The sequence below is a fragment of the Peromyscus maniculatus genome, chromosome 10, assembly GCF_049852395.1.
Source record: "Peromyscus maniculatus bairdii isolate BWxNUB_F1_BW_parent chromosome 10, HU_Pman_BW_mat_3.1, whole genome shotgun sequence".
NCBI lineage: Eukaryota > Metazoa > Chordata > Mammalia > Rodentia > Cricetidae > Peromyscus > Peromyscus maniculatus.
In genome coordinates, this window is record NC_134861.1 from 60,477,342 (window position 1) to 60,490,663 (window position 13,322).

The window sequence follows — 13,322 nt, forward strand, 5'->3', positions numbered from 1 at the left end:
ATCTATCTATCTATCTATCTATCTCTTTCCCCTGCCAATCTAAGTCCAAGCTCATGAGCTCCATCTAACAAAAATTAACAAGAGAATATATACTAACTTATTTAAATAAATCGTATTTGGCCCAACAGTCTTTACATAAAAACGACAACCCAAAGAATGAGTGTGTGTATGTGTGTGTGCATGCATACATGTGCTTATGTGTATGTAGGAACACAAGCTCATGCGTGTGCACACAGAGACCAGAGGTCAACGGCAGGTGTTGTCTTCTGTTATATCTACCTTATCATCGTCATCATTAATAATATTTATTTTGTGTATATATTGTGTACACACATGCCACTTTGCACATTTGGAGATCAGAGGACAACCTGAGGGAGTCTGTTTTCTCCTGACACCGCATGGGTCCCAGGGATCAAACTTGGGTCTTCAGGCTCGACAGAAAGCAACCTGCCTGCCAAGTCATCTTACCAGCCCTCCACCAGGTCTTCTGAGACAGCGTCCCTCACCGAGTCTGGAGCTGGTCATTTTGGCTAAATGACAACCTCCCCAGGATCCCTTTGTCTCCACTACCTAGTGCTGGTGTTACAGATCTGTAACCAGCTTGTGTGCGTGCGTGCGTGCGTGCGTGCGCGCGCGCGCGCGCGCGCGCGTGTGTGTGTGTGTGTGTGTGTGTGTGTGTGTGTGTGTGTGTGTGCTGAGGATCAGAACTTGGCTCTTCATGTTTACATAGCAAACGCCTTACCCACTGAGCCATCTCCCCAGCCCGAGACACGAGTGTGTTTGGTGAAGGATAGAGAATGACAGAGAACATGGAGGGCGAAAGTTGTGAGCTATAATGATGATTAGCAGGCATGGGACTTCGTGAGGCCTGTTTGTTCCAGTTCTACAGCTGCCCTGAATCTCTGGAGATAAGGATGCTGCTTACTTATGCTTGGGAATGAGAGAACCACCTCTCCCATGGGGTCTTGGACTCCATTCCTGAGGAGAGTCAGGAAAAGATTTATTTTACCTGTCTCATAGGAGATAGATAGGTCAGGAGAACTCAGGATGGCTTCCTCACTTCTGCTGTTCAGATACACAACTTGAGTCACATAATCATATCGGAAGACCACATTCCATCTTAACTCTGGGAAAAACTGGTTTACATTTCAATATGAAGAGCTGACCTCTTGTCTACGCGTGCTTCTTATTGAAACTGATACCTATGATTTATTCATGATATCCATGGTGGCTATAACAAATATGAGAGCCAAAAGAATCAGAGGAAACATTTGCTATCAAATTTAAATACTCAATTTTAATTCCATTAAAGTTCTTTTTATTTTATTTTAGTATCCTTGAATTAAAAAAAACAGTCTTATGCCAAAAGGAGGCAAGATTTATAAATGCAAATAAACATGTGAACAAATAGACAGGCCCTCTTAAGTAATTTACCAAATTGGAACTGTCCATCTGTGTAGGAAAAACCATCCTGCACCTGCAACATGACCCAATGAGAGGATTTTCATTCTTGGTCATTCTTGGTTCCTCAAGATGAAGTCCTCAGGTCCACACTGAGCACGATAATGATGGGTGCTAGAGGTAAGCACTCTCTTGCCCTCCCATGGGCTCCATAAGTTTGTCCTTGGTTCACAGCAGCTCCTGACACACTCCTGTCACCTTGATCTCGTGGGCCAGAGAGACACTCTCCAGTTGGTTCTCATCAGTCAGGGTCTCATCGCTGCTCTTCACCTAGCCGTTCTTCCTCAGCGGACCCAAACTCTTCAAAGTCTTTGGTCCAGATTGTCCAAGGATAGCCTGAAAGGTTTTTTTTTTCATGCAAACAAATATTATTCACCTAAACAGTTTCTTACGTATTGTCTAAAATTAGAATTAGTAGAGAACAATTTTAAATCATTCATTTCAAACACTGTATCCTATGATATGAAATACCTTCCTCTGTCACTAACTGGGGACTCTCTCCACTACTGTGTTATACAACGATGCCCCTGGTGTATCCCTACAAGGATGGCACTGGAGTGACGAGAAACTTGCAAGCGTAAGGCAGAGGAAAGCTAGGGATTCCTCTCGCCTCTGCTACCACAGGACCTTTGGCATCTTCTCAGTGGAAAGAGGAGACTGGTGCAGGTCTCTGTCGGTTGAGACATGGACATTACGCCCATGGTAATGGGGGGACAGCACTTCCACTCCACATGTTTACTTAGGATCTAGCAAAAGCTGGGCTTCTTGTCCTCTGACTGGCGGCTCCACCGTCCCCTGTCACTGGGATTGTAGCTCCTCGACTCTCATTTCCCCACTAACAGCCATGTTACTTTTGCCAATGAGTAGAGTTCTTGACATCAAGTTCATATTTGAGCAAATAACCAAAGTGGCGCATGTTTATCCATCCGTGAGCTTGAATAGTCCCGGCATGGGGAGCAGCGCGGGAGGAATCAGACACCGCGCTCAGGAGTGTTTTCTCGGCACACTCATTAATCAAACCTGGGGATTTCTAGCCAACCGCAGACCCTGCCAGACTTTCTTCTTGAACACAAACTGCAGGTACTGTTTCCACTTTGCATACTGACCATTTGGGCGGAATCTTTAATTACCTCTCCAGATCTGCTCTTTACTTCCTTCTACCTGCTCGGTGGCCTTCCAGAAGGCTGCACAAGCCACCTCGGCTTGGCTTAGTCTCTCTGTCTCTGGTTGGCCTTGGCCAGTGGAGATCACCGGCACAGCTGAGAAAAGGAAGGCCAGGGTTTGTGTTGTTGCTGTTCTGTTTGTTTGTTTTGTTTTGTTTTGTTTTTCTTTCTCTCTCTCTTCAGGGCTACCAAAGGCTACAGTATCCTTTGATCCAGGTCAAACCTCTTATCAGACAATCTTCCTACACAAACATTCTCTCCCCCCTGCCCCTGGAGTTTCCACACCTTCTCTTAATAGACCCTTTACTAAACTCTTCTTGACTTACTCAATTTGAATAAAACACCGTTTTCTTGCTGGAGCCTGGGCTGATAACCTCTCAAGTACTATGAAGTCTTAGAGACAAGGCCCGCCATGACGAAGCCCGATGGGAAGGTACCCAGAGTCACCACTTTCCTCTATGTTTCTGTTGTCGTCTTTCCATACCGAACATGGCCGCATGTCACTGTAGCCGCTTAAGACATATTTGCCGAATGACGGGAGAGCATCTCGAAGACACTTCTGAGCATCGTTTTCGATTAGAACATAGCCAATCAAGGCACATTCATCTAGAGTATCAGATGCTAAGTTTGAACTTTTATTTCAATGACTAGGTGGATGGGTTCAACTGCACAAATCCCATGCTCCCTTTTCTCATGCTCTGGCTGATTTGGGGCTCGACTCCAAGACAAGCGAAGCCAAGGGACGAGCTGACATTTCAGGGACAGCTGAACAGACTGAGAGATTAGTCTAATAGACCAAGAGATTAGTTTGCTGATCCTTCCTAAATCTTGGAGAAAATGGGCACTTTGGCTAGTGTCGCCTGATTCCAGTGGGCTGGCTTCTCAAGTCTATCACTTCTGTGCCCGCCGCCCAGACAGAAATGCGGATGAGGGTCAAGCAGAGTTCCCTGAACCCATTCGTGTTTATCATGCACCAGTCAAATCGTCAATAAGGTCGAGCATCACTCACCGTGGGTATTGATCTCGCTGGGGCGCTGCAGAAGTGACTTCAAGTTCTGGTATTGGGGGGAGCACCTCCACGACCTGCGCTGAGGGCAGCCCTCGAGTGGACTCTGCAGTTCAAGACAGAGAGCTGTGTCAGTCACTAGCAAGGCAACAAGAAATTGTAATATGGACGTGTTAGGCGAGAACCCTGCCCTCCATTTTAAAAGGGTTTGGGCAGTTTCTATCACTCATTCAATGTCCTTCAGATGGTTCTGATACTTTAAACCCACTTCACTCATTCCGTGTGGGCCTTCATTTCTTCCTTCAGCTTCTCACCCCGTTTCCTGATAACGCAATCTGAGGCAGAGCTGAAATCACCAATAAAGTCAGCATTTGTTCCACATTTAGTCTTCTAAAGGGTAAAATGACCAGACTTCCCCAACCAAGAGAGTCAGATGAGATCTGGAACAGTCTCTACCTGGGCCCAGAGCCCCCATCTCTCTGTTTTCTCCTCCCAGAACCCTTGCACTTGGAGCCCTGAGCATCTTTGATTTTATTTCCTGGACAGTAAATATCAACCACGTCTAGGGTACCACCTCTGTCGGCCCAACCTCACACCAGCGTTCCCAGAAACTGTGATTAGCTTCTATTACTGGGTGAAGGTGAAGATGTTTTACAGATGTAACCAGCATCCCAAACTGTTTTGGTTTTGAGCTGACCAAAAGGGAGGTTATCTTGAGTGGGTCTGATCCTGATTTCATAATAAAGAAGAGACCTGGTCTTCTCAGATCAAGATCCCAAGATCAGAAAGATTCTAGCTGGATTAAAGAAGCAGACAGTCGTGGGGGACAGTCGGTGACATGAAGGGGCTGTGATCGGCCTTGGTACACAGCCAGCAAGAAGCCAAGGTCCTCAGCACACCGAAGTAAGAAAGTGAATTCTGCCAGGCACGAACTTGCGGATGAGACTGCGGCATGGCTGACCTCTTGTTCAGCTTTGGGAGTCTGAGCTGAGCCACACTCATCTAAGGAGTGCTCAGCTTCCAACCGGCAGAAGCAGAGACAACACACACATATTGTGTTAATCCATTAATTTTCTAGTAACTGGTTACACGGTAGAAACTAATATACCAACAGATCTCAGCCTAAATGTCACCAGAGGCAATGATTAAAAGTACAGGTTCTCAGGCTCTGTCCCAGATCTGTTGGATTTGAATCTCCCTTCCTAGAAGCCAGGGAGCCTGGATGTTCTAGACTTCCAAAATGACTTGGGTTTCGCATGGAAGCTTTCAGAATCAATTTTCTGTGCAAATAATTGCTTAGACAACCCTAGACAAGGCATCTTGGGCCTTCTGTAATTTGAAATCTGGAGACTGCTCTTCTTAAAGGTTATAGCAAAAGAGCCTATTCATAAAATGAAGTAATTATCGTGGAGAATGAATAAAGTTCTTCCGGCTGGAGAGCCAGCCGCTCATCGCCTGCTTGTGGATTCAGTTTGTGGATGTTTTATAGCACGGTATAACCATAACGTAGTATGAAAAGCTATTACCTGTCAAAATGACGGCTAGTCTGGAACATTCTCCAGTGGTACGTTATCTTTGGTTTCCCCTGGTGTCCAAAGTCATGCAACTCACATGCTAATAGCAAAACTTCTAAAGATTGATTTTTAAAATATCCAAAGTCAGATTAATGTGTGCCATTTTAGTACCTTCTTCAGAATGGCTAAGACAGGTGAAAATTTTCCTCTCCCACTGCACTGGAAAACAGAATTTCTTTCAAATACTATTAATTCACCGACTCTAGTTAAGGCAACACAAGCTGTCAGAAATATTTAAAACATTACATTCTTTTCAGGAATTTGTCAATTCACCCAAATACTTGACGTTTTCCAGGAACCTCCAAAGAGCTTTAAAAAATTTAAAAGAATCCCAGTGTGGATTTCAGCCTGACCGAGCCTCACAAACAGAATGGATTTGTAGAGGAAGGCCCTTATCACACTGCCTGTGTCGATCGATGTCCAGGCTGCCCTGAAATGTGATGCTTCCTCCCCCCCGGCCCCAAGGACTTTTTTCAAAGGTCTTTTACATCTGGGACATCTGGGATCTAACCACTGCATCCTTCCAATGTCATTTTGTATTCCTTCCATATAACCAGCAAGGTGTTTTCACATCCCTTTGTTCCTGGTGTGTTTCCTGTCCAACACCAGGTTTATCTCCCACAGGAGAGCATATCTAAGCTTTCTTCTCTTGGTTGGGAAGCCTGTTTTCCCCATCAATTTTTTTTTATATGCTCAGTTACATTTTACTTTTTGTGTATGTGAAAGGAGGGTGGAGGTGGGCGCTTGTGTGTGTGCAGGAGCATGGATGTGCGTGCACAAGCGAACATGCATGTATGCATAAAGAGGTCAGGCACGGAATTCCTCCTCAGGCCCTCTCCATCCTGTGCTGCTGTTTTGTTTTGAAAAAGGGTCTTTCACTTGCCTGGGGCTCACCCAATGAGTCCAGGCTGCCTGGCCAGTGAGCCCCAGGGACCTGTCTATCTCTGTCACCGTAGCCAGCCTTTTCTATAGGTCCTGGCTATTCTTGAATTCGGGTCCTCCTTCTTTGCTAACGTTTTGGTAACTGGCTTACTTAATTTTGTTGGGATTGTTTATTTGTCTTGGAAAGTGTCAGTTAAGCCCACATTGTAAGACAAAGGCTGGGTTGGAATGGGGTGTTCATGGTGGGTAGCAAGGGGGGCCTGAGGGTCCAGGTGGAGGACATGTTCAGAGCATATGTTCTGCAATCTGTTCTTCCAGAGCTGGTATAAATGGCTGTCACATAAAGGCACTCGATGAGTGCCTATCATAAATCATTCTATTCCAGCTGTGGACTCTTCACGCGCATGAGTTTCCTCCTACAAAGAGAGCCATCCTTTCTATTTTGATCTGGTCTATAACCAAGCACATAGCTATAACCTTCCCTGCTTTATGAACCCAACCTGCATCTTAAGAGTCATCAATATTATGGGTAAAGCAGGTAAAAACTAAATTGTTGTGTGATCTTGCTTAGTTGCAAAAACATCTGGAATCATTTATCTTCTTCCCTACTACAGGAAATTGAAACCTGCGGTCTTTATTATCCTGGCCGTAAACACGCTGGGAACTGTAACTTTACATTGCCATTAGCTTTATTTGGGGGTACTATGAATTGGGCCATTCCCCCACTTTTGACTCTCATTAAGTCTCTTTCACAGTAAAAGTCCATGTGCTCTTCTCTGTTACCTAGAGCCCGCCCACATTAACTGCAGGAAAGAAAACGCTTTTAACCCATGATGAAACATCTCATGTGAGGACTCCCACTGTCACACACGCTGCTACAGCTTTCTAGAGGGAACATGTTTCATCTCCATTTCCAGGGTTGGATGTACAGAGCAAGAAGAGCTTTGATATGAACCAGCCTGATCCCCAGGTCGTCGCTCCTGTTGAAGACTGTGTTACAGAGTGCACTGTTTGGAAAGAACTGATTAAATCCTGACTCTGCTAGGCACTACCTATAAACCAGTAACTTCCATCATTTATCATAAAATCCCATCGCCTTTGCTTCATCAACATTTAGTTACTTTAACCAGTAAACCAGTTACTTAAACTCTCCGAGATTCGGTTTTCTCATTAGAGGGAGAGTGAAACGCTTATGAAATTAAGCACATTGATTTGTGTGAAAGTACGGCACAGATATCAGCACAGTGCTTGATACGACAAGGGTTTCTCTTATCTAAGACAGCCTGGAATAGATGCTCCTTAACTGTGCTGGGGATCCTGTGGAGGAAGAACTCTGCCTAGAGTACCAATGTTTGCTGTGATGGTTGGTGGGCGGTCGGAGGTGAGTAAAACTTCGTTAGAGAATTCAAGGAGAAGAGCTTTGAGTTTCGACAATTTCACCATTTGAGGCAAGATGTGGAATGAATGACTCTGCCTCCCCTTCGGGCAGCTGGATGGAGCGGAAGCAATGATGTCAGAAACCTGGGGGAGATGTTACAGAATGGCTGCCCAGAAAACAGGTGGACATCTCACGGGTCATCTCAAGAACACAGAAGGCAATGGCTGGCGAGATGGCAATGCCTGGCGAGATGGCAATGGCTGGCGAGATGGCAATGGCTGGCGAGATGGCAATGGCTGGCGAGATGGCAATGGCTGGCGAGATGGCAATGGCTGGCGAGATGCCTCAGCAATTAAGAGCCCTTGCTGCCCTCATAGCTGACCCAGGTTAGGTTCCCAGCGTTCACATTAGATGGCTCACGACAACTTGTAACTCCAGTTTCAGGGGATCTGATGCCCCCTCCTGGCCTCCACAAGCATTGCATGAACATGGTGTACCTACAGAAAAGTAGGCGCACACAAATAAATAAAATTAAATTTTAAAACTTTTTAAAAAAGAACTCAGAAATCCAAAGAGATGATAATCCTTCTCTCCCAGATGCTCTTCCTTGGGTGTGTGATCCAGGGAAAGATGCAAAGCCGCCATCTGGCCAAATGGCACATCCAACAGTAGAGCTACCAGGAAGCTCTTTCTTGCCATCCCGTTTCCAGGCTATGACTTGGGCTATATTGTTTGCCTTCTTGACCTCCTAAACTCCTGTTTATCTTCTTGTATCAGATTCCTTCATTTTGCTAAGGCTTCTACAGGCAACTTGCTAATTACCCAATCAATTGTCTTTTGCAGTCATCAAAAGACTTCGCAGTGTTTGCAATCCCATTCTTTACATCCAAATGACCTTCCTATGGCCTTGGTCTTGATTTCTCTATATAATCAAACCATCGATCATTGTTTCCAGAGGATTTTGTTGTTGATGATGTTGTTAGTTTTTTGTACTGCTAGAGACTAAATCTAGGATCCCTCTCACACTAGGCAAAAGCTGTAGCCCCTAGAGATCCATTTTAAGGCTACCATGGTGGTTTGAATAAGAATATCTCCCATAGAACATATTTAAACATTCAGTGCCTAGTTGGTAGTGCCCTTTGGGGGATGTCTAGGCAGCATGGCCTTGTTGGAGGAAGTGAGTTCTTAGAGGCAGGCTTTGAGAGTTTAAAAACTCGCACCATTTCCAGTTTGCTCCTTCTGCTTCGTGCTTTGGGCTCAAAGATGTGAGCTCTCAGGCTCCTGCTTCCGCTGCTGTGCCTCCCTACCCCCATAATGGACTCTTAACCCTCTAGAACCATAAGCAGAAATAAATTCTTCCTTTTGCTAAGTTGTTTCTGGTCCTGTTTATCACAGCAACAAAACATAACTAATATTTCTCAAGATGCCTTCCTCAAGTGTTGGAGGGGTAGTGCTCACTCCTCTTCCAAAGGCCCTGGATTTGGGTCTAGAACCCATATCAGGCAGCTCACAACCACCTGTAACTCTAGCTCTTGGTGACCCAACACCCTTGTCTGTACTCTGTAGACAAACGTGTGCATGTGCTCGTACACACACACACACACACACACACACACACATCTCTGTTAAAATGCCCTTCTTAAAATGGTCATTGTTTCTCATTGTCTTCCATATCCTTAGCAATTCTACCAAATTTGCTGTCCCTGATTTCGGTGAAGGAGAATTATGTTCCTTCTGATCATTCTTGCCCTGTGCATTCATGTTCGTCTTTCCCATCCTTAAGATTCATTTCTTTTCCAATTTTTAATTTTGTTTCTGGCATTTTTTCAAGACAGGGTTTCACTATGTAGCTCTGGTTGTCCTGGAACTCATTATGTAGACCAGTCTGACTCTGAACTCACAGAGATCAGGCTGACTCTGCCTCCCGTGTGCTGGGATTAGGTGTACGCCATTACACCTGGGAAGATTCATTCTTGCTCACCCACCCCCTTTCTGTCCCTGTTTCTCCCTAGGCCTGTGCTGTCTCATGAACTTTTATCATAAATGAATGGTATTCCAAAAGCTATGCTACAGAGAGGGATACAGGGATAGGCAAGGCAGAGTCATCTCCCATGTGATGATAAGTGAACAAATAACAAGTTAAGGAAATTAATACCGAACCAGACCACAGAAGTTGTCATGACTCTCAGGCGAGGAGGGAGGTATCAGAGACACACTTCTTCCACATGGCTCTACTAGGTGGCAGACTCTGTACAGGATAGGATCATGGCGAGTTCTCCTTGTTTGTTTTATAGACGGCGGATGATTTGGGGGTGGATGAGCCTCTCTGCATCTCAGTGTGCGTGGTGGTTGTATGACGGCACTGATTTTGTAGTTTATGAACCACAAAGCCATCCTGGTCTGAGTGCCTGGCACCCACAGCAGGCTCTGTTGAATGCGACACACGGGCCTTGCTTTTTGGAATTCCTTTTCTTTTCTTCATGTACTGTGTTTCCAGCAACTCCTGCCGGCCCATTCCCCTCTGCCTCTCGAGCAGCTGCCTGTGATCCATCAGGACAAAGAGCAGCCTCAAAAACAGCGCTGGGGGAGACATGATTTTCTCTCCACTTCGCTCTCAGAAAGAACAGCTTAGAATGGGGAAGGGGGGTTATTTAGGTTAAAGGAACACAAATAAGAAGGACCTACCTCTTTTCCTCTTTTCCTTTTGAAGATGCTAAGCCTCAAAAGGATTCTCGGTTTTTTTTTTTTTTTTTAAGATCATCACCCTGGGTCTGCCCTGAGCATTACCACAATAAGCCTGGTAATAAAGCCAGAGGGTTTTTAGTGAGAGCCATTTCAGAGAAGGCAGACCTGAGACAGCTTTTTTGGGTGCAGGAAAACCACAGGCTCATAAATATAACTTGCGAGGCTCATCTGGTCACTAGCCAGGCCTTAAAATTTGTGACTCCCACGATTATCTGAGGTGACAGGGGAACAATTGACTTGCTCTCAGACAAGACTGCTGTACTCAGAATTACGGGTAGAAAACAGAAATGGCCAGGCTTCCTCAGGCAACCACAAAACTCAGCAGAGCTGGGGTGAACCATTCCTGGGGTACGAGCAGGTACACTCGACAAGCGAGACGAACAAAGAATCATTTTCTCACTTTAAAAAAAAAATTATTTTTCTCCTTAAAACAACTCTGTTTTTTTTAATATCATTAATTAAACAAAATTTTTTTGTGAACCACATGAAATTTCCATTAACTTGACTCCTAGACAGCTGGTGTTAAGTATTTTCTAACTAATGCTTACTACTAACCATGACTTAATAATTGGCTGATACCAATGAGGAAGACTAAAATATTTAAAATTGAGATCTTTAGGTGCACCCACTGTAATTTGCTCCCAGACTAAGGGTCTGTGTGACTACCTATTTCAGTAGGGAGCCTCGGGCACCCAGTGCCCAGTGAAAGGCTGGTTGGGTCTCTAGGTGGCTGCTGTCCTCTGCAGTGGAAGGCAGGGGATTGTCACACTTCCTCTCACGTTTGAAGAGAGTTTGCACACCAGAGCTGAAGCTTCCTGTTGGGCAAGCTTCTCACCAAGGGCAAAGGGGCTGTTCACCCACTGGAGACAAAGAATGTGAGGAACATCACTCGATTCTGGGTTTCTCAAGGAGTCAAAAATACTCTTTCTTGCCAGGCGTATGAGCATAATCCTACCATGGGGGCACTGAGACAGGGGAACTATAAGCTTGAGGCCAGCCTGGGCTACAGAGTAAGACCTCGTCTGACAGAGAAAAAGAGAGAGAATCGCCAGGAACCGTCACACAGACTGGAAGAGATTAAAATGAACACTAATTGCAAGCCAGGCCTGTGACAACACAGACCTATACTACTGAGGCGGGAGGGTCACAGGTTTGAGCCTCACCTCAGCTGTACAGTAAATTCAAGGCTAGCCTGAGCAATTTAGTGAGATCTCGCCTGAAATTTTAAAAGAAGGGGGGGTGGCTGAGGGAGCATAGTTCAGTGGTGTACAGGGCGGCCTAGGATGCCCTAGGTTGGATTTCCAGTTTTTACAAAATCCTTTCTCTTTGGTGAAGAAGATGACCTCCCTCCCCCCGCCCCCGCCCCTCCATGCCGTGGTTTTTCTTCTTAGTGTGCCTTGACAGCGGGAATTCTAAAGGAGGCCCCGCAATTAGAAAGAGATGAAGTTGGAACCAGAGCATCTGCGCTCACAGCCCTCCGCTGCTCTAATTAGGATCCCCTTACTCTCTCTCTCTCTCTCTGCTTCTCCGGAGAGGACAGGGGGCTTTTTAATTGAGGCTATTACAAGTTCTCTTTACACAACGACGCCCCACGAAGTGAAGGCCTCAGCAGAAGCTCTGCCCACTCTACAATTACTTCTTGCAATTCTGAGAAATAATGGTATCTTGTCTCCTTTAAAAATAAATCCCCGGCGCATCCCCCCACGGCGGTCTCTCCCTTGCCTACTCACACGAGTTGCTTCTTGCCAATTAGGCAAACTTTCCATTATTTAAGGAGGCAGCTTTGATCATAACTGTCCCCTGATCGTGAGATGTACTTAGCTGGATTTCATTTGCCCACAGTTCCTTTATTCTAAATTCAAGGCTACTTAAAATGAACTCGGGTCCCGAGTTTGCTCCATGCTGAGAGGGCGCAGCTTTGGAATCCCAATCCCGGCCATTTGATGCTGCAGAACTCACCTGGGATAACCCTCACATTCAGCGCGCTCAGCTTCGCCGAGTCACTTCCTCTTAAGAGCAAGGCTGTAGATTTGGATTTATGACCTATTCCAAGAAAAGAAATGAAAGATTTAGATGACAAACGAGCACATTCTGCCAGCTGTGGCGGTCTAGGTCTCTAATTGCAGCACTTGGGAAGCTGAGGCAGGAGGATTGTGAGTTTGAAGGCAGCCTGGACTACATAGTGGCCCCTGTCCCACTCCCTTCCAAAATCACATTCTTGTGTTGCCTGTGCTAGTTCAAAGGGTTGTCAAGGAGGCAGAATAGTTCACAAGGGGGCCTGGAGCAGCGGGTACCAAGGGCTTTTATCGTGACGTCTTCTTTCACTAGCAAACACAGGGGCATGTGGGCACAGGGCTTTAACCCTGACACTCTGAAGAAAGAGTCAGATACATCTCTGTGAGTTCAAGGCCAACCAGAGCAACATAGTGAGTCCCTGTCTCAAAACAAACAAACAAAAAAAGCACATAACAATAACAATAAAAAACCACAGACTCTTTCTAAAAGTAATGGTTTCTCCACTACCATAAATACTGTTATGTCCATCTGCTCATGAAAAGCACCAGCCCGTATTTACAAAATACTATTTTTATCTATAGGAACAAGATATGCAGAATCATATCCCTATAGATAGGAAGCATTGCAGATCAACCATATCTAGTGGCATGAGTACTGTGATATTTTTATTGCTCTATATGCTTCAACTCGCAAGGAAAACCTTTGAAAGCCATCACATTTGTCATCTGGACAGACGTTTGAAAAGATTTAAGGTACTTCCCACGTCTTTCTAGGCATTTTCCTACCTTGTATCTTTCTTTCTTAATCTTCATTCACATATGAAAAATGGTTTAAGGAACATGGAACTATGAATTATTTTCAACTACCACACATGTGCTCAAAATAACAAAAATTTCAATGCCTAGCATATACCAAGTCTTTACTTTGGCATTTATTAACTGTGTCGATTTGGACCAAACTGCTAAATCACCTGAGTTTGGAAGTTTTCCTCCTTTACATGCAAAAAACAAAAATAATAGTCCTTTTTACATAGTGTTCTGACTTCATTCGGTGCCTATGACAAATACCAAGAACAAAACAGGGTAAGGTTTTATTTG

The 13,322-nt window shown here is 45.1% G+C and overlaps 1 protein-coding gene across 1 annotated transcript in view; it reads right to left on the reverse strand.

The window, feature by feature from the left end:
* Window positions 1–1,342: 1,342 nt before the first annotated feature.
* Tmem156 (transmembrane protein 156) overlaps window positions 1,343–13,322 on the reverse strand; it is a 35,013-nt gene continuing 23,033 nt past the window's right edge. Inside the window, exons 5-7 of the mRNA XM_015993437.3 lie at window positions 12,169–12,252; window positions 3,634–3,736; window positions 1,343–1,797 (exon numbers count right to left, since the gene is read on the reverse strand). Of these exons, the coding sequence (XP_015848923.1) occupies window positions 1,764–1,797; window positions 3,634–3,736; window positions 12,169–12,252 (221 nt within the window). The 3' untranslated portion in view covers window positions 1,343–1,763. The remainder of the gene's footprint in view (window positions 1,798–3,633; window positions 3,737–12,168; window positions 12,253–13,322) is intronic.